The following is a 25,780-nucleotide window of genomic DNA, read 5'->3' on the forward strand; positions in this document are numbered from 1 at the left end:
AAAGTTAGTCAAGAAAAGATTGTTACTTTTTAACTTTGAGTTATAACCTTTTAATTATCTCTAAACTCCTTCTACTTTAAGCAACAAGTGTGGTGTCGTTTTTAATTGCATTAAACCCAAAACGCTTACCTACCTTACTTTTGCAAAGTGCAAAGTTGGTGTAATTCAGTTACCTGCCCACGAAGCTGCAACTACGCAGAAAGTTGGACTTTATACTTCATACAATAATAATAATATTAGGTTCTTATTGCACTTGATACTTCTACGTATGCAAAAATTGATTGAATTCTACGTTGGCTTATGTAAATGTGTCCAGGAATTTATTTCTTTGAAAGACAATATTATGAATGTATAAATAATTCTGGCTCCGCAAGAGGATCATATTCATAAAAATTTCCTTTGAAATAAACATTTTAAATATTATTTAAGGTGATAATTATGACATAGAGGTCAATGACATAAGTACACAACTAAAATCAAGGACATTGCTTTTACGAAAAATACCACTGACTAACACAAGCTTTGTTAGTGAAGATAGTTTTAGGTTATGTTTTGCCTGAGGTGACACACTGCGGGACTCATCGTTGAAGACAATTATTTTTACAAGAATTTGTACTATCCTAGCTTATATTTATCCGCAGAAAATGTATGTAAAGTGTGGTAATCTGGCAAAGTGGCGCGACACATCCGTCCTAGAAAAGCAGCGAAGCGACCTTTGAACGCATTGCTGGCGTCTTAGAAGAAATGGAATGTAAATTAAGAGTTTGTTACATATTACATACGGATTTGCTGACATATTCATTTGTTGAATCGTCGGGAAAATCCCGCAATTAAAATTTAAATTAATTATTCATATTTATACCAACTCTTTAAATGTGTCATTTATAAATGCATGTTGTTGTCATGTTTTCTAATAATACAGTGTTTTATGTATAATGCGAGGATATTTAAACATAGATACTTTTAATAACGATTAAATCTAGACATTAACATTATTCCATCCATTTACAATTTTGGAAATTTCCAATAGCCAAACATTTCAACATTCATAATGTTGTTTCTCCCATTGTATCTGAAAAAAAAAAATGAGATGACACTATGATTTGGTGAGAGTGTTTCCGCAGAGAAGATTCACGGTTAGAGTGACGATGATAAAATGTTAAGTTTCATAAACATGGTGACGTGACGTCATAAACTTTCATCATGCCTATTTATTGTGTGCGTGTTGTAAATGTAAATTGTGCAAAATATTGTGTAAAACTATTAAAATACACGTAGACTTACCACAATCTTTAAAAATTAAGTAATATTGTCACGAAGTAATGGAAAAATGATAAACTAAAAAAAATAAACTTTTTGAAATTTCAGTGTCTGCAAATTTAAATTGTTTGTTGTATATCGATGGGAAATGGGAAACCAATAAGCTGTATGAGTTTTACTGCGCATGCACTTATAGGTTCCCATCAGGGGGCGAGTGCAATGTTGCGCGGGCGCACCTCACGCGTCGGCTCGCTTCACTCGTTCGTAGACCGTCCTGGGTGGCGCGCGTGTTTCCTTCTGCCGAACGCCTCTAGCCACGTGCCCGCTATCTCTCTGCACAAGCCCCTACGACCCGATCTTCCGTGAATCCGATAATGGGGCGATAAGCTATTATTTAATCGTAGATCCGCATCTTAAAAATTCGCGAGTGCAGTGTCAGGATTGTTATGGAAAATAGCGCCTTGATACCAGATACCATGTACACGAAATCTGATGCGTTGAAAGACGCCAGGGACTTGACAAAGAATTTGGTGGGTGGTGACTACGAGCGACAGTATAAAGAAGAGAAGAACGGCAAGGGTCGGAGGAGATGCGTTCTGTTCGGAGTGTCTATTGGAGTGTTGGCAGTATGGCTGGTCGCGCTGACGCTGGTCCGCGAGATCCAGGTGCGGCGGCTGCGCAGCGAGGTGGACCAGCTCACCGCCAACGTTATCGCGCTCTCCGCTAACGTCATGTCGCTCAATCAGAAGCTCTCGAATAATCGACTCTTCAATGAATTCAAAAATCTCGAGGACACGGTGAGTCTACTCACTTATTTACTTTCGACCTGACGTCAGCTAGCATTTGAAATAGAATTAAAGTGACATGTGACATATAAAATTTATTGGTTGTTTATAACATCAGTGATCATTGGCATTTTTATTGCCTAATATATTTAACTTCAAACGCATTGAGAAACGTAAGAAAAATTGGCAAGTATTAATATGGACATCTAAATAGCATATAACGATAATGACTCCAGTTTAGAAGAATGCGGCGTTTAATTTAAAGGTAAACATAGATAATGTACGTGGAAGGTGTTTTAATGTCAGTAGATTAGGTGCAGCATTGGCGCCGGTCCGCCGGTGTAACGACAAGCAGGTCGGCAGGCGTGTTCTGTCGTACGCTCGGCCGCAATTTACGTAACAGTCTAAGTATTTATTGTTAGATAACGCACTTGTCTCGGCCAAGGTTCTATCATCAGGCATAGTAATTACATTCAATTGACTACGCATGGCGACTTCTCGTTTAACATCTACAATGTGCTGTAAACATTATGGCTGTAAAATTAATAATAGCTTTAATTCTTGTTTAATAAAAATCATGACATCCGCGTCGTCTTCTGGACCAATCTGTTTTTCGTGTACAGAAACTAAGATTTGAATGGAAACTTAGATTCGAAAATTCCTTTTGTTACACCGTAAAATTGCAATTACAATTTAATATAGTTTTTAACTCATTAGTCTTTCTTGTATGTTGTTTCTTAATTAGAAATGATTTTCGCTCCGATAGAAACGTATTTCTTTCGACGTAACTTCGTCCTTTTGCTCTAATGAAAAGGGACAGCCACAAGCTTAATAGACACGTCCGTCTGTTACTTTGAACCTCTAATCGGGTAAATCTATTAGTATCAAGTAAGTTTAGTTAAATAATAAGCGATCGGACGTATTGATAAGGTACAAAGCGTGGGGTCGTAAGGCCGAGCTTAGAACAGGTTTGGTTCGCGGAGGAAACCTGTTACAAATGTAAACAAAAACGAATCTCCTCGTCCGTCCACGGTCCGCCCGTCGGTCGCCACGAGACGAGACATTACGTAATCTCTAAACATAGCCTTCGTATTGTTATTGCAGAAAATTTCTGGGAAACTTTCTTCATATATATTCCTTTTATCTATTTTTATTTCTCCTCCAATGCTTTAACATGCAATGTTATCTAATAATCCCAAAGCATTTAAAAGCGACGTCAGTCCTTCTGGTGCCTTCGCTACACCTACTAGGTCTTCTAATAACCGTATCTCAGTCACCGTTGGTTTTTGAGACCAAAATTTCTGTATAAAACATATCCCTGTCATTATCTTTGACAAATCAGAGAAAACAATATGTTTTAAACGTCAACTTTGTTCTCGGACACCCACGGTAATTTTTTCCTAACACACAGTCGACGATCTTAGACGTTTCAGTAAAATGTTTCTATTCTCATCAAGATTATTTGCTAGAAATAGATTTAGACTTAAGTACTTGTATTTAGCAAAGTTTTCAAACCTTTAATAGAACCACTTTCATAACAAAAAGTAGGTCAGAAAATTAGTGCTAGTGAATAACCCATAACATTTATATTTGTGGTTCAATTGTTAAGGCGTACCTTGTGCAAACAATAGCCTAGAAGGTAGATATGAAAAAAACTCAGGTATACACCGTACCTCGTGCTTACGACGTTCTCGTTTTACCTTCTTAAATTTGTACTATATATTAAGTATTTGTTTAATCTAAATAATAATCTAGGAGCTAGAATTTTTGGTGTGTATACTTTAGGTAGGTATGTCGCCTAAGTAACAAAACTCACTTACCTATTGAACCTTACCGCAACTTATCGCCAAAACATATAAAATAAACGTAAATTTTCAAAGAGAGCTAGGGATATGTCAATATGTTTTAGTACAAGTCTTTCGGAAAAACCAACAGCAATATAGATCTTCTTAGACTATGCGGGTGCAAAACAGCAGCTAAAATGTCAATGCACGCCCAGATGCTTATTTCGCAATAGTATTTTTTGTACGATAATTCGAGATTTAAGCTGGTACAATCTAACTGGGATCACATTGAAAGTAGCCAAGCCATCTGCTGTCATCGCTTCATTCTTTCTTTTGTTATCGTATAACGTTCAATATAATATGTGTTCAGTTTCGATTGAAACTGGTTCCCAGACATCGATTTTATGTTACACTTCGATGGTTGAATTGATGGGCCACTGCAGATGTGGGTCGCTCAAATATTGATCCATTGAATGATTGAATGGATAACAATAAAAGTTTAGAAGATAAGATCTTACAGAAATATATACATGTAAAAAATATATAACAACAACTAGCTGTCGCCCGCGACTCCGTCCGCGCGCAGTTAAAAAATGGGGGGGGGGTATGAAAAATAGATGTTGGCCGATTCTCAGACCTACTGAATATGCTCACAAAATTTCATGAGAATGGGTCAAGCCGTTTCGGAGGAGTACGGTGACGAAAACTGTGACACGAGAATTTTATATATTAGATATACTTTTAACATATGCTTTTATGAACTTGACGTGGTACAGTCAACACAAGATAGAATAACAAACTATAGCCAATAGTCTTTTGATCACCGAGAAGTAAAAAAATCAGTCTTTTCATAACTTGCTCATAGACTTAAGTCTCTTGACTAAATTAAATAACTCTTTTTACATAATGTCAATCCTTTTATAATATTCCATTCGTTTAAATTCCCTCAATCTATATCTACTACATTTTTTGGGTGACTGGCACGCCGTGAATGAGGTTATATTATAAATGTTGACCTTTTTTGTACCGCAAAAGTCAACCACAAAGTCACAAGCACATAAGAGATGAAAGATAAATGATATACGATACCGCTATTATGTTATTGTATGTCTAATTTTACCCTTCAGCAAGCCTTTGTGTGTTTCCTTTGAAAGAATACACGGACGTAAGCTGTTGCTGTTATATAAAGTTTCAAGTTATAGCCTGGCTTTTATTAAGGACGTGAGTACATTGTGTACAGTAAATAAAAAAATTAATACATACCTTTAGCCTTTATTTAGTAAACCTAATTAAATATCCCATGGTTAGTCTCGATGTATACCTTATTGTATTACTCGTATCTGATTTGTTACTTATGTCGTATTTTAAAGACATTTGATGGTTGCTTAAGTTCCCTAATGTAGGTATCTCTCAGTAAATCTCCACTAAGCGGGTGTAGTGTGTGTACGATGAGACGTTTGAAGCAGCAAACTATGTTAAAGGAATACCCAATCATGGCCCAAGGTTGAAACAATATAAATTATGTCTTACAATATTTAATGTCTGTTTATGACAGCTGTCGCCCGCGATTAAAAAAACTTTATTTATTGCATATATGTTCTTCTAGACTATGTTCAACATCAATGCCAAATTTCAGAGAGATTCATGCAACCGTTCTGGAGATACCTTGTAACAAACATCCATCCATCCATCCATCCAGCTAAACATTTACATCTATATATATAAAAGAAAGTCGTGTTAGTTACACTATTTATAACTCAAGAACAGCTGAATCGATTTGACTGAAAATTGGTGGGCAGGTAGCTTAGAAACAGGAAACGGACATAGGATAATTTTTACCCAGTTTTCTTTTTTTTTATTCCGCGCGGACGGAGTCGCGGGTAAAAGCTAGTTTATAATATTAGTAAGATTTACTTTGTTGCGATTGACATAACATATACATATGTATGATACAACAGGGACAATGTAATGACATTTTGAAACGTTTGCTGTGCTGACGCAAATGTAATAAAATTATTAACATTTATATATAAAAATATAAATCTATCTATGAAATATGTTGTCAAATCTCTCTTTCTGTTTAAAAAAGACAGAAATAACAATATGTTTAACAGTGAAAAGCTATGGAAATGTAAACGAATAGGTACATGGTGTTGTTACGTTGTTTTCAGTCATTTTGATCGTATACCTTCATTATTATAAATACTTACCAGTTTGTCATCCTGTCATAATGATGATGATAAATGCACATTATGTATTTTTGATTATAGTATTATTTGTTAATTTTCCATTGTTTGATTTAAATACCTTTATTTGTCACTAATGTTTATCATTCAATGTAAATGTCATTCTGTTTCAAACCGGCCGACATGATTCCTTTGCAAATAATTTGACGTGAATAAATGTCATTTTGGACGTGTAACTGTCAACCCTGAGTGATATAAATATTACTTATAGAGTTCTTAAGTGTAGACTAAGAGAGGATTCCTAGAATGAGAATGGTAAATATTTGTGTTGCATAAATTTTGAGTTATTATATAATTTCATATATAGAACTTTTATGGTAAAACTTCTATGTTAATTTCTTGTAACACTGACTTCTATTTTATTACTAACTAGCTTTTACCCGCGACTCCGTCCGCGCGGAATAAAAAATAGAAAACGGAGTAAATGTAAATATCCTATGTCCTTTTCCTGGTTCTAAGCTACCTGCCCACCAATTTTCAGTCAAATCGATTCAGCCGTTCTTGAGTTATAAATGGTGTAACTAACACGACTTTCTTTTATATATATAGATTTCGTAAGCTTTCGCGACAAGAAATAACAATAGAGTCGTGAAATAAATTCACAGAGAAATTGGCCGTGGTCCAGCCACGTTTGTACAGTTTGGAGCGAGTCTATATTTGTTCCATGAGACTTTATTGTTGACCACCTAACACCTACTGGTGTTGCTGTTACGTAACTTAAACAGAGCCCGAATAGCACATATGTAATGTTAGATATTTGATGCAAAAGTATTTTAAAAGAAATAAATTAACAGCGTAATAGTGAATTTAACTCTACTTCTAAATAATCCTCGCAATAGGATAAACTCGAACCGAACGTAAGTAAACAAAAATGTAACAAGAATGTCAGACGTTCCGCAATGACGGATGGAGAGAGACTGCCTCGAGCAGCAGCGCACGCTTCCTTATAAAACCTTTTGTGAGACTACCCTCAACAGTCTGTTAGATATTTGACATGTCTAGTGCTGCGCCGATACACCGGCACAGTGTTGATTTTTGTCTCTAACAGTTCGGCCATCCTGCATTTCCTTCGTCCTCGAAGGAGTATTGATCCTTGCTGCATCGTTTTACACGCTGTCCCAAGCGCCATGAAGAGCCAGAACACCTCCAAGAAAAAGGACCTAAAAGCAAATCAGCCCCGTAGGCAAAACATATAGCCCCGGAGCACAACTTAGCCCCGTAGGCAAAACACAGCCCCGTAGGCAAACATATAGCCCCGTAGGCACAACTTATAGCACATTTTGTATCAACCATGTATCTGAAATAAAACTAATAATAATTGTTATTAAACATACGCCCCGTAGGCAAAACATACGCCCGGAGGCTAAACATACGCCCGGAGGCAACATACACGCCCGGAGGCTAAACATACGCCCGGAGGCAACATATACGCCCGGAGGCTAAACATACGCCCGGAGGCAACATATACGCCCGGAGGCTAAACATACGCCCGGAGGCAATCTTTGATTTTCTTTTATCAATCATGTGTCTGAAATAAAAGTTTTATTAATCATACGCCCCATAGGCAAAACATACGCCCGGAGGCAACATATACGCCCTGAGGCTAAACATACGCCCCATAGGCAATCTTTGATTTTCTTTTATCAATCATGTGTCTGAAATAAAAGTTTTATTAATCATACGCCCCATAGGCAAAACATACGCCCGGAGGCAACATATACGCCCTGAGGCTAAACATACGCCCCATAGGCAATCTTTGATTTTCTTTTTTATCGATCATGTGTTGCGACTACAACGATTATCACGGTAACGTTCTGACATTTTTCTCTTAGCCTTTATTTTCACGAAAATACAAACACAACCACAGAGTGAGCAAAGTGGATAGAATCACGCGGATCCCATCCCACTTCTGATGTTAGATATTTGATGCAAAAGTATTTTAAAAGAAATAAATTAACAGCGTAATAGTGAATTTAACTCTACTTCTAAATAATCCTCGCAATAGGATAAACTCGAACCGAACGTAAGTAAACAAAAATGTAACAAGAATGTCAGACGTTCCGCAATGACGGATGGAGAGAGACTGCCTCGAGCAGCAGCGCACGCTTCCTTATAAAACCTTTTGTGAGACTACCCTCAACAGTCTGTTAGATATTTGACATGTCTAGTGCTGCGCCGATACACCGGCACAGTGTTGATTTTTGTCTCTAACAGTTCGGCCATCCTGCATTTCCTTCGTCCTCGAAGGAGTATTGATCCTTGCTGCATCGTTTTACACGCTGTCCCAAGCGCCATGAAGAGCCAGAACACCTCCAAGAAAAAGGACCTAAAAGCAAATCAGCCCCGTAGGCAAAACATATAGCCCCGGAGCACAACTTAGCCCCGTAGGCAAAACACAGCCCCGTAGGCAAACATATAGCCCCGTAGGCACAACTTATAGCACATTTTGTATCAACCATGTATCAGAAATAAAACTAATAATAATTGTTATTAAACATACGCCCCGTAGGCAAAACATACGCCCGGAGGCTAAACATACGCCCGGAGGCAACATACACGCCCGGAGGCTAAACATACGCCCGGAGGCAACATATACGCCCGGAGGCTAAACATACGCCCGGAGGCAACATATACGCCCGGAGGCTAAACATACGCCCGGAGGCAATCTTTGATTTTCTTTTATCAATCATGTGTCTGAAATAAAAGTTTTATTAATCATACGCCCCATAGGCAAAACATACGCCCGGAGGCAACATATACGCCCTGAGGCTAAACATACGCCCCATAGGCAATCTTTGATTTTCTTTTATCAATCATGTGTCTGAAATAAAAGTTTTATTAATCATACGCCCCATAGGCAAAACATACGCCCGGAGGCAACATATACGCCCTGAGGCTAAACATACGCCCCATAGGCAATCTTTGATTTTCTTTTTTATCGATCATGTGTTGCGACTACAACGATTATCACGGTAACGTTCTGACATTTTTCTCTTAGCCTTTATTTTCACGAAAATACAAACACAACCACAGAGTGAGCAAAGTGGATAGAATCACGCGGATCCCATCCCACTTCTGATGTTAGATATTTGATGCAAAAGTATTTTAAAAGAAATAAATTAACAGCGTAATAGTGAATTTAACTCTACTTCTAAATAATCCTCGCAATAGGATAAACTCGAACCGAACGTAAGTAAACAAAAATGTAACAAGAATGTCAGACGTTCCGCAATGACGGATGGAGAGAGACTGCCTCGAGCAGCAGCGCACGCTTCCTTATAAAACCTTTTGTGAGACTACCCTCAACAGTCTGTTAGATATTTGACATGTCTAGTGCTGCGCCGATACACCGGCACAGTGTTGATTTTTGTCTCTAACAGTAAATATCATTAAATTAAATTTATTCCGTTCGGATTTTATAGCTGCCTATTTAAAAGACATTTAACGAAACTAATACTAACTTTAAAGTACAAAAAGCTTATAAATTAATACCTATGTATGTATACTTAAGCGATTAATTCCCTAATCTAGATCCTAACGACTTCAAAGCCATTGTTCTAAATCTAAATACCAATCTGTAATTAAAATTAAGAAGCTACTAGGTATTTATTTAAAAATATTATAAAATAACCTAATTAAATTATAAAAGTTAAATAAATTTGCTAATTATAAATAATAACAGATTAAATTGTATTCATAAAGATAAATCTGATCATCCTAAATTTGATATTTGTTTACATGATGTCCGATAACACAGATAACCATATGCTTGTCAGTTTTAAGAATGATTAAAAATATACAGGGCCAGTATGTAAACCTCTTTCGTGGCGTAACGATGTTTTTAACGTGGTACCAAGTGGTTGGCGATGGGCTATTAAAAATTAATGATACTCGGTCGCGTATCCGTTTCACAGGATGTTTAACATCTCACGATCTGATGAAAGCTTTATTGTAAAAAGCAAATTGCACGATTATTAATTCTTGTTCATTTGAATGAATATCGCGTTTCATCTTTAAAATTAACGCAACAATTTCGTGCTCGGAAAGTCGTAGAGGAATTAGTGAAGGCCTTGACAATTTTCCAAGGATTCAGACTTAAGGCCGTACAATAAACAATATTCTATCCTATTTCGTTTTTTCTATTCGTTCTATTCTATTTCGTACTAGCTTTTACCCGCGACTCCGTCCGCGCGGCATAAAAAAAATAGAAAACGGGGTAAAAATCCTATCCTATGTCCGTTTCCTGGTTCTAAGCTACCTGCCCACCAATTTTCAGTCAAATCGATTCAGCTGTTCTTGAGTTATAAATGGTGTAACTAACACAACTTTCTTTTATATATATAGATTATCTTTTGATGTTGTGATTCTACTTGAATTTGGAAGCTTATGTTTATATAAACGTTGGAAAATTGTTTTAAATGTGCGAGAGGTTAAAGAAACATTGTTTTCGGTTAAATCAGTTGATATTGAAAATGTAATCATACTCTATTTTAAAGAAGTATGTTGATAACCTTTCCGGCACAAACGCGATCTGCCAAAAATATGGCTGCAGAGCGATGACATTAGACAACGACCTTGAAAAGTAATTTCGTTTTGCTGTACTGACAATTGGCGAACATTTGGTCCAATATTGGCTATAGTTTCATGCGTTTTATGTGGTTCGTCGGTATGTGTGGAATGCATTTGCCTTAATCCTCTTTGTATATCTTTGCTTGAGCTCCTTTATTTATTTCATTCCTGGATTACGAAGCTGCTGAGATAATAATATATCTAATTTACGATTCCTTTATATGAACGATACGACTTGCTCAATAATCGATTTTTATTCTCAACGTACAGTGAAATCGGATTAACTACAACCGTATATGGTGTGGTGGATTGACAGCTTTGCGAACTATTTGTGAAATTTTAATCCGCTCGTATCAGGTCGTAGCAGAGAACGGTATAATTTATTACCATTAATTATATTTACATGTTTTTAAAGTTCTAGTCACATTTGCAAATTGTTTTCAACACGAAGCACTTCAGCAACGTATAATTTTCATCTACCAATGCAATACTTACATTTACACTCTTCTACCCTTGTAATGTGCAAATAACATATAGCACACTCTTAAAAAAACATAATGCGTAGGAGTTAGCATCGAGTTCATGACCTGAGTGATGACAATCGCAGTTACAGGAGTCATGCATTACATCACTGAATCACTCGACAATGTGCCCAACAGAAGTGGTCACACTCACTCCTAATTACACTGGACGATGACCCCTGCCCTACACTGCCCGCATCTCTAATGCAATCTACGAATGACACCGGTACACAACCCTAGGAAACCTGCGTCAAAGTATATTTTTAAAGTATACGCAATTTTGAATCTTATCGCTCATTTTTTGGCACACAATTAAACCTAAAATGGCGTGCAATTACTTAAAATGAAAGGTGAAACCTGATGTATGACTTTAAAAACCCAGAATAAATTGGATCGTGTCTGTTGACAATTACCGCGTACGGTAAACGCTTGGTCCCGTTTTAATTAAGGCTTGATCGGACTTGGTTAAAATTTTATGTTTTTTTACAAAAAAATTAAATTTTAACGAGCTGTGTGTTTTTAAATACCTCAAATATATGATCATTTTTATTCTTAACTAGTTGTCACCCGCGACTCCGTCTGCGCGGAATTAATAGGTAAACTTAATAGCCCATGTGTTCTTTTAGACAATTGTTCTACAACCGTGAAATTTCATTAAGATCCGTTGAAACATTTTGGAGATACCTTTAAACAAACATCCATCCATTCATCCATCTAAACATTCGCATTTATAATATTAGTAAGAAGTAAGATGTATTGTTTTTTTAATAATATTAAAGTCATAAGTGTAACCGAACAGTAAAAAAAAAACATTTCTCCTTCCCGCGGAGAAATGAATGCGAAGGACCGAGGCTTTTAATGTTACAAGGGAAAGTGTACAAGCTTTAAGTAGCCGCAATATTGTCGCAAGCGACGGTTACTCAACTTTTTTCCAAGCAAGAAATGAACCGAAATTACTATTACGAAAATTTAAATAAATGCTTAGGATATTTCGTATGCAACTATCTGTCTCCTCCTAAAAAAAAACTAGTAATTATAAAAATATATTTCCATCCCTTAAATTCGCTTTGAAAAAAAAGAGACAATTTTTTTTATAAAAATAGAAGTATTACGGCAGAGGAATTTTACGGCAACGAGTATATTTAAAGACATGCAAAGTACTTGTCGGTGTTACAATTGTGTCTTCCAGGAATAGGCCACTGAGCTCACCGAACGTTAATTACTGAATGCATCGTCCTATCCACATTAATCAGAGCGTATTAAGCCGCTTACATATCGGTCCTAGGAAGAACGAATAGACCGCGCATGACTGTACTTTACTTCGCTGACCTCAATATGCTTACCAACTTTATGTACTTAAAAAAGGTGATTATTCATCGAGGATTTGTTAACTTGTTTTGCCGAAACAAATGCATAATAATGTATTCTTATTTCTCGTCTTTTCAAACAGTATTAGAAGGACGACGATATGTTTTCTAAAGGTGTAACTCTAGTGGAACTTCACTTTAACAGAGTTATCTTGGATCTTGGATGTTACCGGCTGTTATGTATTGTAAGTTTAATGAATTTAGCATAAATTGATTAACTCTCTACTTTACCATACCAATTTTGAATAGTGAAGTGACATTATATTCCTATTTTACCCAATGGGTCAATTGCTTGTCCTAACTCCTACACAAAAATCTAAAACAATATGGAAAAAACTGACAATATGGTACTTTAGCTGTCTTGTATTTCTTTCTTTTACGGCATTTTCTATGCCTAAGTAGGTTTGATATATTTTGTGACAGTATTAACTGCGATAGCTTCGCCTCTATCACGCGGCCAGAAAATGTAATCTGCGGGTCCTGGGATTGAACCCTCATGTACCAATTTGTTTTTCGATTTATGTACGTACATTTAAGGTGAAGGAAAACATCGTGATGCGACCTGCACATAACTGCGAAGAAATTCAAAGATATGTGTGAAGTCAACCAACTCGCATTGGGCCAGCGTGGTTGACTATGGCCTAGTCACCGCTAACATAGGGTAGGCTCTGAGGTCAAACTGACATGTCATCAAGCAATAAAATGAAGGTAAGAAGGTACTAAAAACACCACACTTTTAATCAGAATTCCGACTTCAATGTATAAGGGTCGTCGTAAAGCAAGTAATAAATACACGAGAACGTATTGCGTGGCAGGTTGACAGGCAATAATATCCAATACTCGACTGATTCTGACATTCTGCGAATGCGTTCCTTCTATTTCGGGACCATAACTGGGTTAACAACATAAGTTATGCTCCTTGTTTATTTGCGTCACAATTTAAATACACCTGTATGGAATCTATGTAGAGATAGCGTCATACATAGAAAAATATTATTATAGTTTATTAATAGAATACTTAAATAATCATCGTATAACTTTTGTTCAATAATGTAAGTTTGTTATTCATTCGCAGTTTAGTAGCAGACGATTTTGCTAGAACGCATGTGTGTAGGTAAAAATATTTTCTTTACGAAAATTTTAAAGCCTTCTTGTCCGTTTAAGAGTCCTTGATGATATTGATATAATAATTTTAGCTTTCAATTCAAATTTCAAATTCAAATTCTTTATTTTCGGACAACATAGATCCATATTTGGTTAGTAAATTACAAAAAACTTAAAACTTAGATGACTAGGGTTAGTAGAAATAGTACTAGTGGAAAATATGAATAATTTACATGTATGAAACTCTAATGCGTCATATATTTAGGAGACATCCCTTGCGGGATCATAGTCCGCACGAGATGTCTCAGCACAGGCGCCTTAGGGTCGCTAGCTATTGCTTTCAGGATGCTGTTGTCACTCTCCCGGAGCCTCCTCACCAGTGACGCTACCTTTTTTCTGATAATTGCATGGAATCCGTCGGTTTGAGCCTGGGCAAACATGACGGAGGCACTACAGAATCGGGGGAGTTTCATCAACATCCTGAAAACGTTATTATATTGTATGCGCAGGGCATCCAAAACCTTTGGTTTGGACCTTTGGAATTGCTTTGAAGAATAAATTATGATTATTTCTTCACTTTACCAACGTCGTTATTTTTAATTATAGTACAAAATAAACAGAGCACGTTTCACTACGTAATAGATACCGTAGATTGTTTAAGAACTCCGTTGTCACTCGAGACGTCTTCACTCTAAATAGTGTTGTTACTCTATTTACTACTGTACCGAAATGTTAATTTACTATAAGACAAGGTAGTCGTTTAAATAGATGGCGAAAATTGAAAAGTTTAGTGTGTCAATGACTAAAAATAGATAAAACCTCTGAAAGAAACTACCCTACTTAACGTAGTGCTTGATTTTTTTTGAGGCACTGGAAAGTCAAAAATAAAAGATTTTTGGAATATATCGATGTTTTAAATATCGATATTCGAACGTTCGATCGATATGTTAATACAAACGTTGCACATCACTAGCATTAGGGTCGCTTTAAAACTAGATACGTATCTCAGGTAGTTTGCCATTGGAATGACTTATAATGTTTACATTTAACTTTGTTTACATTGTGCCAAGTAATTCTATACTTAAGGCCACGTCTGCACAATGGCTATTCCTTTGTAATTAACCTGGTGGCTTGTAGCGTCTATTTTGATTTGTTATTGCATTTCTAAGAAAGCGTTCGATGGAACAAAAGTTTTGAGATGTGGACTTTGGACGTTTTAGTAACCATTTCCATACGTATACTTACATAATATGTAAAGGATGTAGAGATTTGTAATTATGTTAACGATTCGGTAACATTATCGAAGTGAATGGAGATATAGGTAATTAACCTCTTGAGTTAATCGTTATTTGTTTTGTTTATAATAAATATGATTTCATATAGGTAAACGTTTGCAGTATGTTATCTGTATTCATATTAATGCACAATTTCATGGGTAGCTTAAAGGTATCTGCAACCAGGCTATAAAATCCATAAAAAAAACAATTTCTTGGACAATAATTAAGAAAACAAAATTTCATTTCATTGTTTTTGATATCGATTCGATATTGACCGAAATATATAAAATGTAATTAAAAGAGATACTGATGTGTAATCCAAATTTTTATATTATGAGCTATAAAGTTGTGGCGCCACCTATTTAAACTGCTCTTAAAATCAAAAGATTTTATCCAATAAAACTATCGTCTCGAAGTAGGAATTTGTCAATGCTAATAAAATGTACGAGAATAACTGAAAGTTTTATAGCAGAACGTGAGGAAGGATTAAAAGTTTTATTGCGCAGTAAATTGACGCTTTTTGCAATCAAGCTTTCAAAGTTATTTACAACTTATTTTCGTATAGTACCTTTGTAGGCCTTGCGAGTGCTCGTTAAAATGTCATCGAGAACTAAGAGTGGGCGAGAGTACTTAAATGGCATAAAGAGGGTTCCTTTCAGGCTGTGTTTATTTATTGATATGTGACGTGGTAACAGTCTTCAAGGCGAAGTTCAAACTCGGAGATTCGCATTTGTTTTAGACTCATAAACAAATGCGAATCTTCGTTTTCAAACTTTCTAGAACATAGAAGATTTCTTGAATATCCTTACCTTAAAACCTCTCGTTAAAGTTATAACTAAATGCTTATCTAAAACCATAGAATTCTTTCATACTTGCTGTCGTCCGCGACTTCGTCCGCGCACCGTTAAAAAAAACTTAGTACGTACCCTATGTGTTCTTTCAGACTATGTTCTACATCTGTGTCAAATTTCATCAAGATCCGTGGAGCCGTTCTGGAGATACCTTCAACGAACATCCATCCATCCTTCCATCCATTCATCTAAACATTCGCATTTATAATATTAGTAAGATAACTATGCAACATGCATACCTCTACCATTGTCTTCTATGTCTGTCTGAATACACAAGACCAATTATTTCGTTCTAATTTATTATTGTTTATAGAATTACTCATTATGTTTGGCTGCAGTATTTACGCAAATAGGATTATTTGACTGCGGTTGGGCGCGTTCTACGTACACGTCAGTTCCGCCAATTAGTGCGTACTGTGTATTACAACGTGTGGTTTATAGTTGATAATAACCTTATTCATGAGCATTTGACTCATACGCTTTAATTCCTTAAATGTCATTTTAAGGCGATCTCTATTAGTAGTTACGTTCTGATACTTAATCTATAAAAATCCTGAAATTTCTAGATTAGGTTACTGACAAATAATCTGTAATAGTAGTTAAGCTATAGCGAATTAATTTGGAGTCGCAGAGATAATTATTATACTTATATTTTTTACATGTTTAGTAGAACCTAGAATTTTACAATCACGACGCAATTAGTGTTCAGCTAATATTAAACAATAGTTTAGCACTAATGTTAATTTAGATCCACATAAATTGTGTTTCACATGTTTAATAAATCTTACTAATATTATAAATGCGAATGTTTAGATGGATGGATATTTGAAGGTTGGAACGGCTTATCGGATCTTCATGAAATTCGGCACAGACGTAGAACATTGTCTGGAAGAACGCATAGGCTATTTATTAAGTTTTTTTTAATTCCGCGCAGACGGAGTCACGGCGACAGCTAGTTTCTATATAAAGTGAGAAGTCTGAAGCCAACATCAAAGTCTTGTTCAGTATGCATGTCATAACTTTAGTGCCTCAAGTTATTTCAGCTTTATTGTACGAGATTATAGTTCACAACCCGCATGTAAGGGATTTAGTCTAAGTAAAGTCAACAAGCCTGTCTAATTTCAAATTCAGTTTATCAGAAAACTTATTATCTTATAAAATGTCTTGGAGTTTTACATTATTAAGTTCATAGAATATATTTTTATTTATTAAGTGAGTTCAAATTTTTCCTTGAAGTATATAGTTCTATATTATTTAATACTAGCTTTTACCGGGGACTCCGTCCGCGCGGAATAAAAAAAAATAGAAAACGGGGTAAAAATTATATTATGTCCGTTTCCTGGTTCTAAGCTACCCGCCCACTAATTTTCAGTAAAATCGATTCAGCCGTTCTTGAGTTATAAATAGTGTAACTAACACAACTTTCTTTTATATATATAGATATTGAAATCCACTATATAACAGGCCAAAACTTTTGGATTCGCGTGTTTAAAAAAATAATATACTTATAAAATGGAATCAATACTGCTATGATTAAATGTAGAGTGCGCGTTTAATATTAGACATATTAGTAATCCCATTTTGACGGATTACTCATGCTTTGGGAATGGTCGAAATCCGGATAAGGATTAAATTCCCGACAGATTGCTTTAGTTTTTAATATTTCTGCATTATTGAACATAATACGGTACTAATTTATTATCATTGACTTACCATTTAACTATTTTATAAAAACTGGTGTAATTAATATTTCAATGTTGAATATATTTAAGTAATTCGTTTTGCAATTACTTATTAAGATCAGAAAAACACTACTTTAGCAAATATTTGAATGAATGAAACATAACCATTCATGTATCCTGTTGCATTAAACATTATTTTCTTCACACGCCGTATTCCATTGATAGTTCTTTCCATAAAAGTTTTTAATTATGGAATTGATCAATCGAGTATCCTCGTTTCTCATTCAGAAATTTCTCGATGTAATATTCGCCGGGGAGTAATGGAAGGATCGTTTGCCGGCGACGTGTTCTGACTGCCGACTCGTAGAGGTATTTTGAAAGTCCTTTGAGACATTCCTATAAACTACACGTACGAATCTCCTTCTCAATATCTGTACTGAATATATTAATAAATTTATCGAATATAAATGATGAATATGGTTAAACTTATTTACGAACTCTTTTGACATTACCAAATTACGTTCGTGTACAGATGCTATATTTCTTTTTCAAGGGTTCACATCCTCAATTTTATTTCCCGCCATTTTACAATACAGTCGAGACCGTGTAGGTCTCTAGCGTTCTGCACCATTTTGGACATATTGATGTCCAAAATGGCGCAGAACGTTTCGTCATTGGACGAAAACGAATTTAAAACTTACATTCACTATGTTTATTTACAGAAAAAACTGTTCAGTACTTTTTCCACCGTTGATCGACCGCTTTTCATTTCGTATTAAATAACATTGGGATCGCAAAACAAAATGTAATAAAACTAATAAAATATGAGTTATTACATGTTACTTAAGGTCTGGTTAAATTTTATGAGTACCTTTCAGTGTTCAGGTGTTTTATACCGTTCCGACTTTTTTATCAATAGACTGTTTCTCACAATATTTATTTTTAACATATCTGCTTTAAATACCGTTAATGTCACCCACGCTTAGTGTTTTTAACAATTTTATTGACCATAGAGAATAGTTGTGATCATTTTTTTTTCTGTATCAATAAATGTACTAAGGTTTTAAACTACTCAGACAACTATCCTAATACGGCTTCAAATGGCTAGACTTGTCGTTTTTTTATATCCTATTAAATTTTCAAATATAGCTGTGAATTTTAATAACAAGTTGCTTAAAATAGATCATTATAATTTTAATTAGGAATTATTTGCTAGCAAACATCTCGTATTTTCATTGCTGGGTTTAGCTTCTTTCTTCTTATAGAGATAAGAACAAATAATGACAGATTATTATGATTAAAACAAATTTAATTGCAGCTACAAACAAAAACATTTGCCAAAATAAGTATAAAATGCCTCTTTTCTCTTCCAAAGCTTTTGAAAACTCGACAACTTCAATCAATACTTACCGCGACAAATTTCTTTTGATATTGATTAGTCAGTGTTTACTGTTTAACTGTAAACATGTAAGATATTTCGAATACTTTATATAAATACTAGCGTATTTTAAAACAAATTATATTAAATAAACATTGGGCAGTGATTTCTGGCATATATCCATGTTTCATTCAGAATCTTTATAAAATCGGTAACCGAATTGGCTTCGGCCCAGCGCGAAGCAGCTGCGCATGTTTACAACGTGATTACATTTTAGGGCTCTAAGGTAAACTGAATCATCAACTAACCAATTTGCTAGCTGGAATTTTCCAATGTATGTAAGGGTAAGGTGCACACTTTAGTCCACCTAAAAATATATGCTAAGACAAACTTATTATTTTCTTATAAACACGAAAGTATGGTCCTGTTGAAATACAATTCCATATCTAGGATCTAACCTCGGTTATTTGTAGTAGAATTTAGTTTTTTTTCCATTCTTTAGTTTCTTTAAACAGCCAAAAGAAAATTATATAAAACAGCATTGGTGTTAATTTTAACTAATGCTAAATCAATTGTAACGTCCATCATGAAATGAAACGAGGTTAAATATTAGGAAGGAAATGTCAGCTGTCGCTATTTATTAGTGATGCAACGGATGTCTGTTTCCGTTTCCGCAAGTGCGGAAGTTCGCGTGCTTTTCAACATCCGTTTCTGTTTCTGTTTCCGCAACTTTTATAACGGAGATAAAACGGAACTTTACGACGGCTGAGAGATCCAAATGCGCGGCGAGAGACGCGCAGTCCGTGCGCGGCCTTTCGGCACTTGTCGCATTTGTTTGTTTACGTACTATTTTGTGAATTTAAGCGCGTAATATTTTCTGCTGCTGTTTGAAACAATCAGTTTCTCTTGCTGGAGTAAACTGTCTAGTTGTTGTCCATATAAAATTTGACAACTGGCAAAATGTGACTATTTCATACTTACGAGTTATTAAATGTACTTTTGAATAAGTGATAACCATGTAATATATCATCATCATTATATAGTTAGAAATATATTTGTCGTTTGTCAACACGAGTGGTTTGGCGAACTTTAATTTGTAAATAGTTAATTTTGTTTCCTGAAAATAAATTAAAAAAAACGCGTATTTTAACTTATTGCAGCGCAGTAAAAATACATACATTGAAGGCTAAAGGACACCGATATCCAATGCCGTAATAAATTAAAAACGAATACAAACTGTTTTTACCGAAAAAAATATTTTTGTAAATATGTTTTTTATTATTATTTACACTTCTGTTTCCGCATCCGTTTCCGTTTCTGCTAAAAAAAATTTTTGACATCTGTTTCCGTTTCTGGTTCCGGTAAGACACTTCCGTTGCATCACTATTTATACAAGAAATATTGCTGCCGTAGTGACAAAAGTTATTTTTATTTAAATGTCAGAATGTATTCTATGAACTGCTACTGAACATTTTACGTTATATTTGTGACCTAATTTTTTATTATTAAACGAGCATCTTTTTAAATTTCATAACTGAAATAACTAATTAACATTTTAATTAACCGATTTTCCTAGATATTACAAGTGCTAGGCCCAATTTCATTAGGAAAGTTAAATAAAATCACTCGATTTTTCTAGAAATAAAAGACACAATGTGATTTTTTTTACCTATAACGTATTTTCAATGCACAGTTTCAATAACTCCCAGTTAAAAGAGAAAAAATATTTTAAACAATTCTCGTAAAGCGGAGTGTAGGAGTGAAGTGCAAAGGTCTAATACTGGAAGGGTTTAGTAATTTTCCAATAAATAAATAGTTTTCCAATCTATTTAAGGCGGTGGCGATTGAAGTTGTCCTCTTTCAATTACTGATACCGAGAATTCTTACTTTGCTCTCAATTGATGCGTAAGTTTAAAAAATTCAAATTAAATTCGTTCAAAAGTTATTTGGATTATTAAAACGAATCATAACCCAATTTGATATTTAATTTAATCTGTGTTTGTGCTGACCCAGTAATTCAACTTGGTAAAAAATTAGGTCGTTCAGCAATTTGACAGAAAGTTTTATATATACGAGAAGAAGGTATTTTAAGGGAATATGCAGAAATAATTAAAGTATTTTAAAGTCTACATTTAATTTATTACAGTATCACGGATATTTTATTTCGAAAAAATAAAGATTAAAAAAGACATCAAGCCTGTGCTGCTATTCAATTACAGTCGCTCTGATAGGTCGAGCTTAATCGCGTTTCCAGGTCGTCTAGTCCTAACGACCAACAAATTGCCTCCAATCCATTTAATCTTCTACCTCCCGATCATTTCACTAACATGGTTCATTTCGCGATATTTCCTCGTATTTTCAAATTTTAACGAGTCACAGCTGAAGCGAGAGTTATGTATTCGGCAAACAAATATATAAATATTTTGATCTTAGTTCATTGATCCCGAACGCAGTGGCCCGAAAAAACAAAGAGTGACGATTGTAAACTGTGATTTAGTGTCCGATGACCAGGGTCGGATTCAATATTGAAACATCTACATTGTAATGTAACTTCGAGCTATAGGTACGAAAAGAAGTAGTTTAACAGCAAAAAAGATAACTCTTAATTTTGACTTGTACTGTCTTGCTTAATATTAAAATATTAGAACAGCTTTATGAATATCAAAGGGAACGAGTACTATAAAAACTGTATGCATAGGAAACGTATGTTTCGATTAATAAAATTGAAAATACTTATTATAATAATAAATTTCTAAGTCCGTCTCTGTACTTGATAATGGTCCAAATGAGTTTATTTACACATCGATTGTTCATCGAAGCAAAAGAATCGTATAAATCTCGAAATGGACTGTAAATAAAAAGTGCAAACAGCCGAACGCGCACGCGAATAACTTATCGAACGGCCGTCGATGGATACGACGCGCGTCAATCGTTTTATTTGCTTTTAATACTCGCACCAAGTTTCAGATAGAAGCAAACATTTTTAATTTACATACACATTACATTTCTTTTAGGATGTGTACAGTAAGGTTTTACTAAGTACTTGGTATTGTAGCTTTCTAAAATTTAAGTCGCTTCATTTTTCAACAAAGGAAATACTAAAAAAAAAACTTGAGAGGTGTCAAGGGACACCCGGATGGAACGAAGTTCCTTTCAATTAATTAGTGAAGGAACCAATGTTTATTCTATGCATAAAAAACTTAAGTCTTCACAAGAAGTACATTTTATTTCTATGAATTTTCGTTATATATTGTCACGTCGTTGCCATGGTGATATAGCAAAAAGTGTCGTGACAACTTTTCGTAAGAATTTTTTCCGTCTAGCCCCTTTTCACAACGCGCGATAAGAAACTTCGTTCCAAAACATATTTCGAAAAAAATATATTTTCTATAAATGCTTTCAGATATTTATATGACGGATCCTATAAAATACAACTCTATTAAATTGGTTTATTTTTTATCTGTCATCATTGTTATTCGTGATTCCGAATTAGAACTAAATTCAGGGGGCATTTACCTACTTGTGTAGTTAAAGACAACACAATCAACAAGCTATATTTATTTCTAATGAAATATTTCCATTCAAAACTTTAGACATTGGAATTAATTTTAAGATTCATGAACACAACAAAAATGTATTAACTGCAAATACAAATAACGTAACGAGTAAAATAAATTAGCATATATACTCTGCACACACTACGTCAATGCATTTGAAATTATCGAGATTAAAAACAAATCTCATCGAAAAACTTGCACATCTTTAAAAATAAACCATTTCAAATACCGCACTTGAATTCATAAGAAATGCCAGCAACGTTTCCACATCATCCATATTATGACTTGCGGTTCGTCCCGGCTTTGCTTGAAGGGACATTTATTTTTTAAATATTTTATAACAATGTTAAATGTAGCCTATGCTCCTCAGGGATAGTGTAACAAATGAATGTTGTAATAATTTTTGAAATTCTCCCAGTAGTTTTTGAGTTTTAATGTGATAAATTCTGGCCAACATCTCCAACCGATGAAATGATTCAGTCATATTTTGCAAATATTATAAATGTCCAAGAAATATAAATTACCCAAATATTCTATAGTTATTGCTTTTAAATTGAACTTCATGAAAAGCGGATAACACGTTACTTTATTTAGAAAAGACGTGGGCGTATTGCATAGAGATATTTAATATGAGAAAAAATATTCTTACCCCTGCACACTTTCGTTTGATAAATAGTTGTGTAACGTACCAGCTGTCACAACCAAATTAGACTTTTCAAACAAATTACGAATATAAATTGTAACATGCTTTTGTTCTACGTTTCCGAACTCGTTAAGTTGAAACGTTTATTTGTAAGATTAATTCCGTTGCCTCAATCTTATCGGATTCTCGGCTCACTGGGGAAATTAATTTATTGGGGACTCGATTACCTAATTCCTCAATAGAAATAGCTTTTGCCTTTGTCGTTACATAATAGAAAAACTAAATTAAAGAAATTGCGTATTTTAATTTCTATAATTTTACTAAATACTAGCGGTCGCCCGCTACTTCGTCAGCACAGAAAAAAGTGGCATATGCCTGCATGCATCCTACTACCTTTATTTTAAAGTCCCTTTAAAATCGGCCCAGCAATTCTAAGATTAACCGCAACAAATATGGATTTGCGAACAGATAAAAGTAAAAAAAAACAAACAAGCATCACACGTACAAAATATGACGTTTTTCTAGATATTACATACAGACACATCAATTTTATTAATAGGTATTGACATGTACGAATAGATTTACTGAGATTAGACAGTAACCGTTTTCTCACACCTCAATACGGTACGAGTACGAACAGATTATTTATTTTAGTAACTACTATAAATATTGATTTAATATGTGTACGATTTCAACTTCGACGCTATCTTAATTCACCGTACATTTTATGAGTGATCTATATTCGAAGAAATGATTATGTTTGTACAAATTGAAACTTGCTAATGACGTGGGTTTTGTAGATTTATTATGTTACTGTATGATCGACAACATAGTTTTGATCTTTTTGTCATTTCATTTTTAACACAACGAAACGTCAAATAATGCAATTTGCATAGGATTCCGCCATAATGATAATCATTATATATAAAAAACTAGCTGTCACCCGCGACTCCGTCCGCGCGCATTTAAAAAAAAATGAAAAATAGATGCTGGCCGATTCTCAGACCTACTGAATATGCTCACAAAATTTCATGAGAATCGGTCAAGCCGTTTCGGAGGAGTACGGGAACGAAAACTGTGACACGAGAATTTTATACATTAGATTATACCTATCTTATTACACGCGTCTTTCATGAATTATGTGGATGGATTAACCTTCATCTTTGTGATAAACAAAGCTATAGAAACAACTTGTGTTTTAGCAAAATATCAATAAACATGAAGATTGTACGTTTAAGAGGCAATAATCTTGTTCGAACAAAGCTAAACAGAACAGTTTAAAAGGCGATCTACCGTTTGATTCTTACACGCGTTTGTAATAAATGTTCTTTCTATTTTAATAATAAATTTCAATAAAGTGTGGTACGAGCATAAAAGTCCAGCCTCGCTCCGGATTGCTATCAAATGAAACGGTTACAGATTTATTTTTAAAGCAAATCGTTTAATGCCTACCGGACTTCAACCTGGACACTGTGGTAGGGTTGCCAGTTATTAGTTACATTAAAATCTTGCTGGTTTTAAAAAATGTTTTTATACGTCATTTGGTGAAAGATGTAATACGATGTTTATATTGTATTTTAATAAAGAAACACACTGTTGTCTTTGAATATAGGTAGGCTAATAAGAATTGATTCGGTTCAGTTAAGGCCTAAAACAGGGATTCCCAAAGGAGTCGATATCGAACTTAAAGCATAGCTAATTCTCACTCTATCTTCTTCTATTGACCTAAGCCAGAATGAAAAATAATAATAATAACAATAATTATTGATCTTAAAAGTAGATAATTTGGCCATGAGGGTCTGTGGAAACGGTTCATTTTGGAAAAGGAGGTCACTTGTCCAAAATAGTTTGGGGATCCCTGGCCTAAAACATACAGTGATAAATGGTTAATGGGAACCTGTGATTCTAACTAAAACCATAATGTATTTTGCAAAATTTAAATTCAAAAACATTAGATGCTAAATAAAGTATTTAAACAGTTGACAACCCTAATATGAATTCTTCGTTAATTCCAGTGTCTTAAAATTTTAGAGAGAATAAGACAGCAAAATTGCTTTCCAAGCAGGTGATGTTAAAACGTAGTTATAAACGACGTAGGTTTAGTATTTCAAAGATCAATTTAATTGCTTTGTCTGTTTCAACATTATATTTAACATATGTTTTTTTTTGTTTGTTTGTTTTTACTATAATGATTCCAGTTAAAAGACGTTGATTATTTATACCTAACGGTTAAGTTTCTTTGAATCAGTCTTAAATATATTTGTAATGATCATTAGGTAATGCTTTGTTGACACCATACTAAAGACTAAAGTTGGCGTAATCATGTTATAATGATCCCACGTAATATGATTTTCAAAAATAAGATACAAAATAATTATAGCCTAATTAATAATAACTTTGACTGTCAAAATTACATCACTAACTGGATTAAAATAAATGTTACGTACGCCATGTTATGATAAAAATATTAGGTACGTGCCTTCGTAAACAAGTATCATGTTTCATGTGATCTTGTTTTGTTGTCTCCGGACTGACGAAGCATACTCTCATATTTCTTTATTCGATACCTCTATATCCCGATGACGACATTCTTTATATGAACTCTAGATTGACATGAAAATAATGAGTCTATTTGCGAACAATTGACATTAGATGTTTTTTGATCATTGTTCGCATACTTAATGTTATACTAGCTGTTGCCCGTAACTCCATTCGCTCGGAATTAAAAAAAACTTAGTTGTTGGCCTATGAGTTCT

The 25,780-nt window shown here is 34.6% G+C and overlaps 1 protein-coding gene across 1 annotated transcript in view; it reads left to right on the forward strand.

Annotated features, from left to right (window-relative positions):
* The first annotated feature begins 1,492 nt into the window (after positions 1-1,492).
* Positions 1,493-25,780, forward strand: part of LOC106719040 — a 32,058-nt gene continuing 7,770 nt past the window's right edge. The window contains exon 1 of the mRNA XM_014513283.2: positions 1,493-2,057. Within this exon, the coding sequence (XP_014368769.2) occupies positions 1,707-2,057 (351 nt within the window). The 5' untranslated portion in view covers positions 1,493-1,706. The remainder of the gene's footprint in view (positions 2,058-25,780) is intronic.

The sequence above is a fragment of the Papilio machaon genome, chromosome 2 (assembly GCF_912999745.1).
Source record: "Papilio machaon chromosome 2, ilPapMach1.1, whole genome shotgun sequence".
Classification (NCBI taxonomy): Eukaryota; Metazoa; Arthropoda; class Insecta; order Lepidoptera; family Papilionidae; genus Papilio; species Papilio machaon.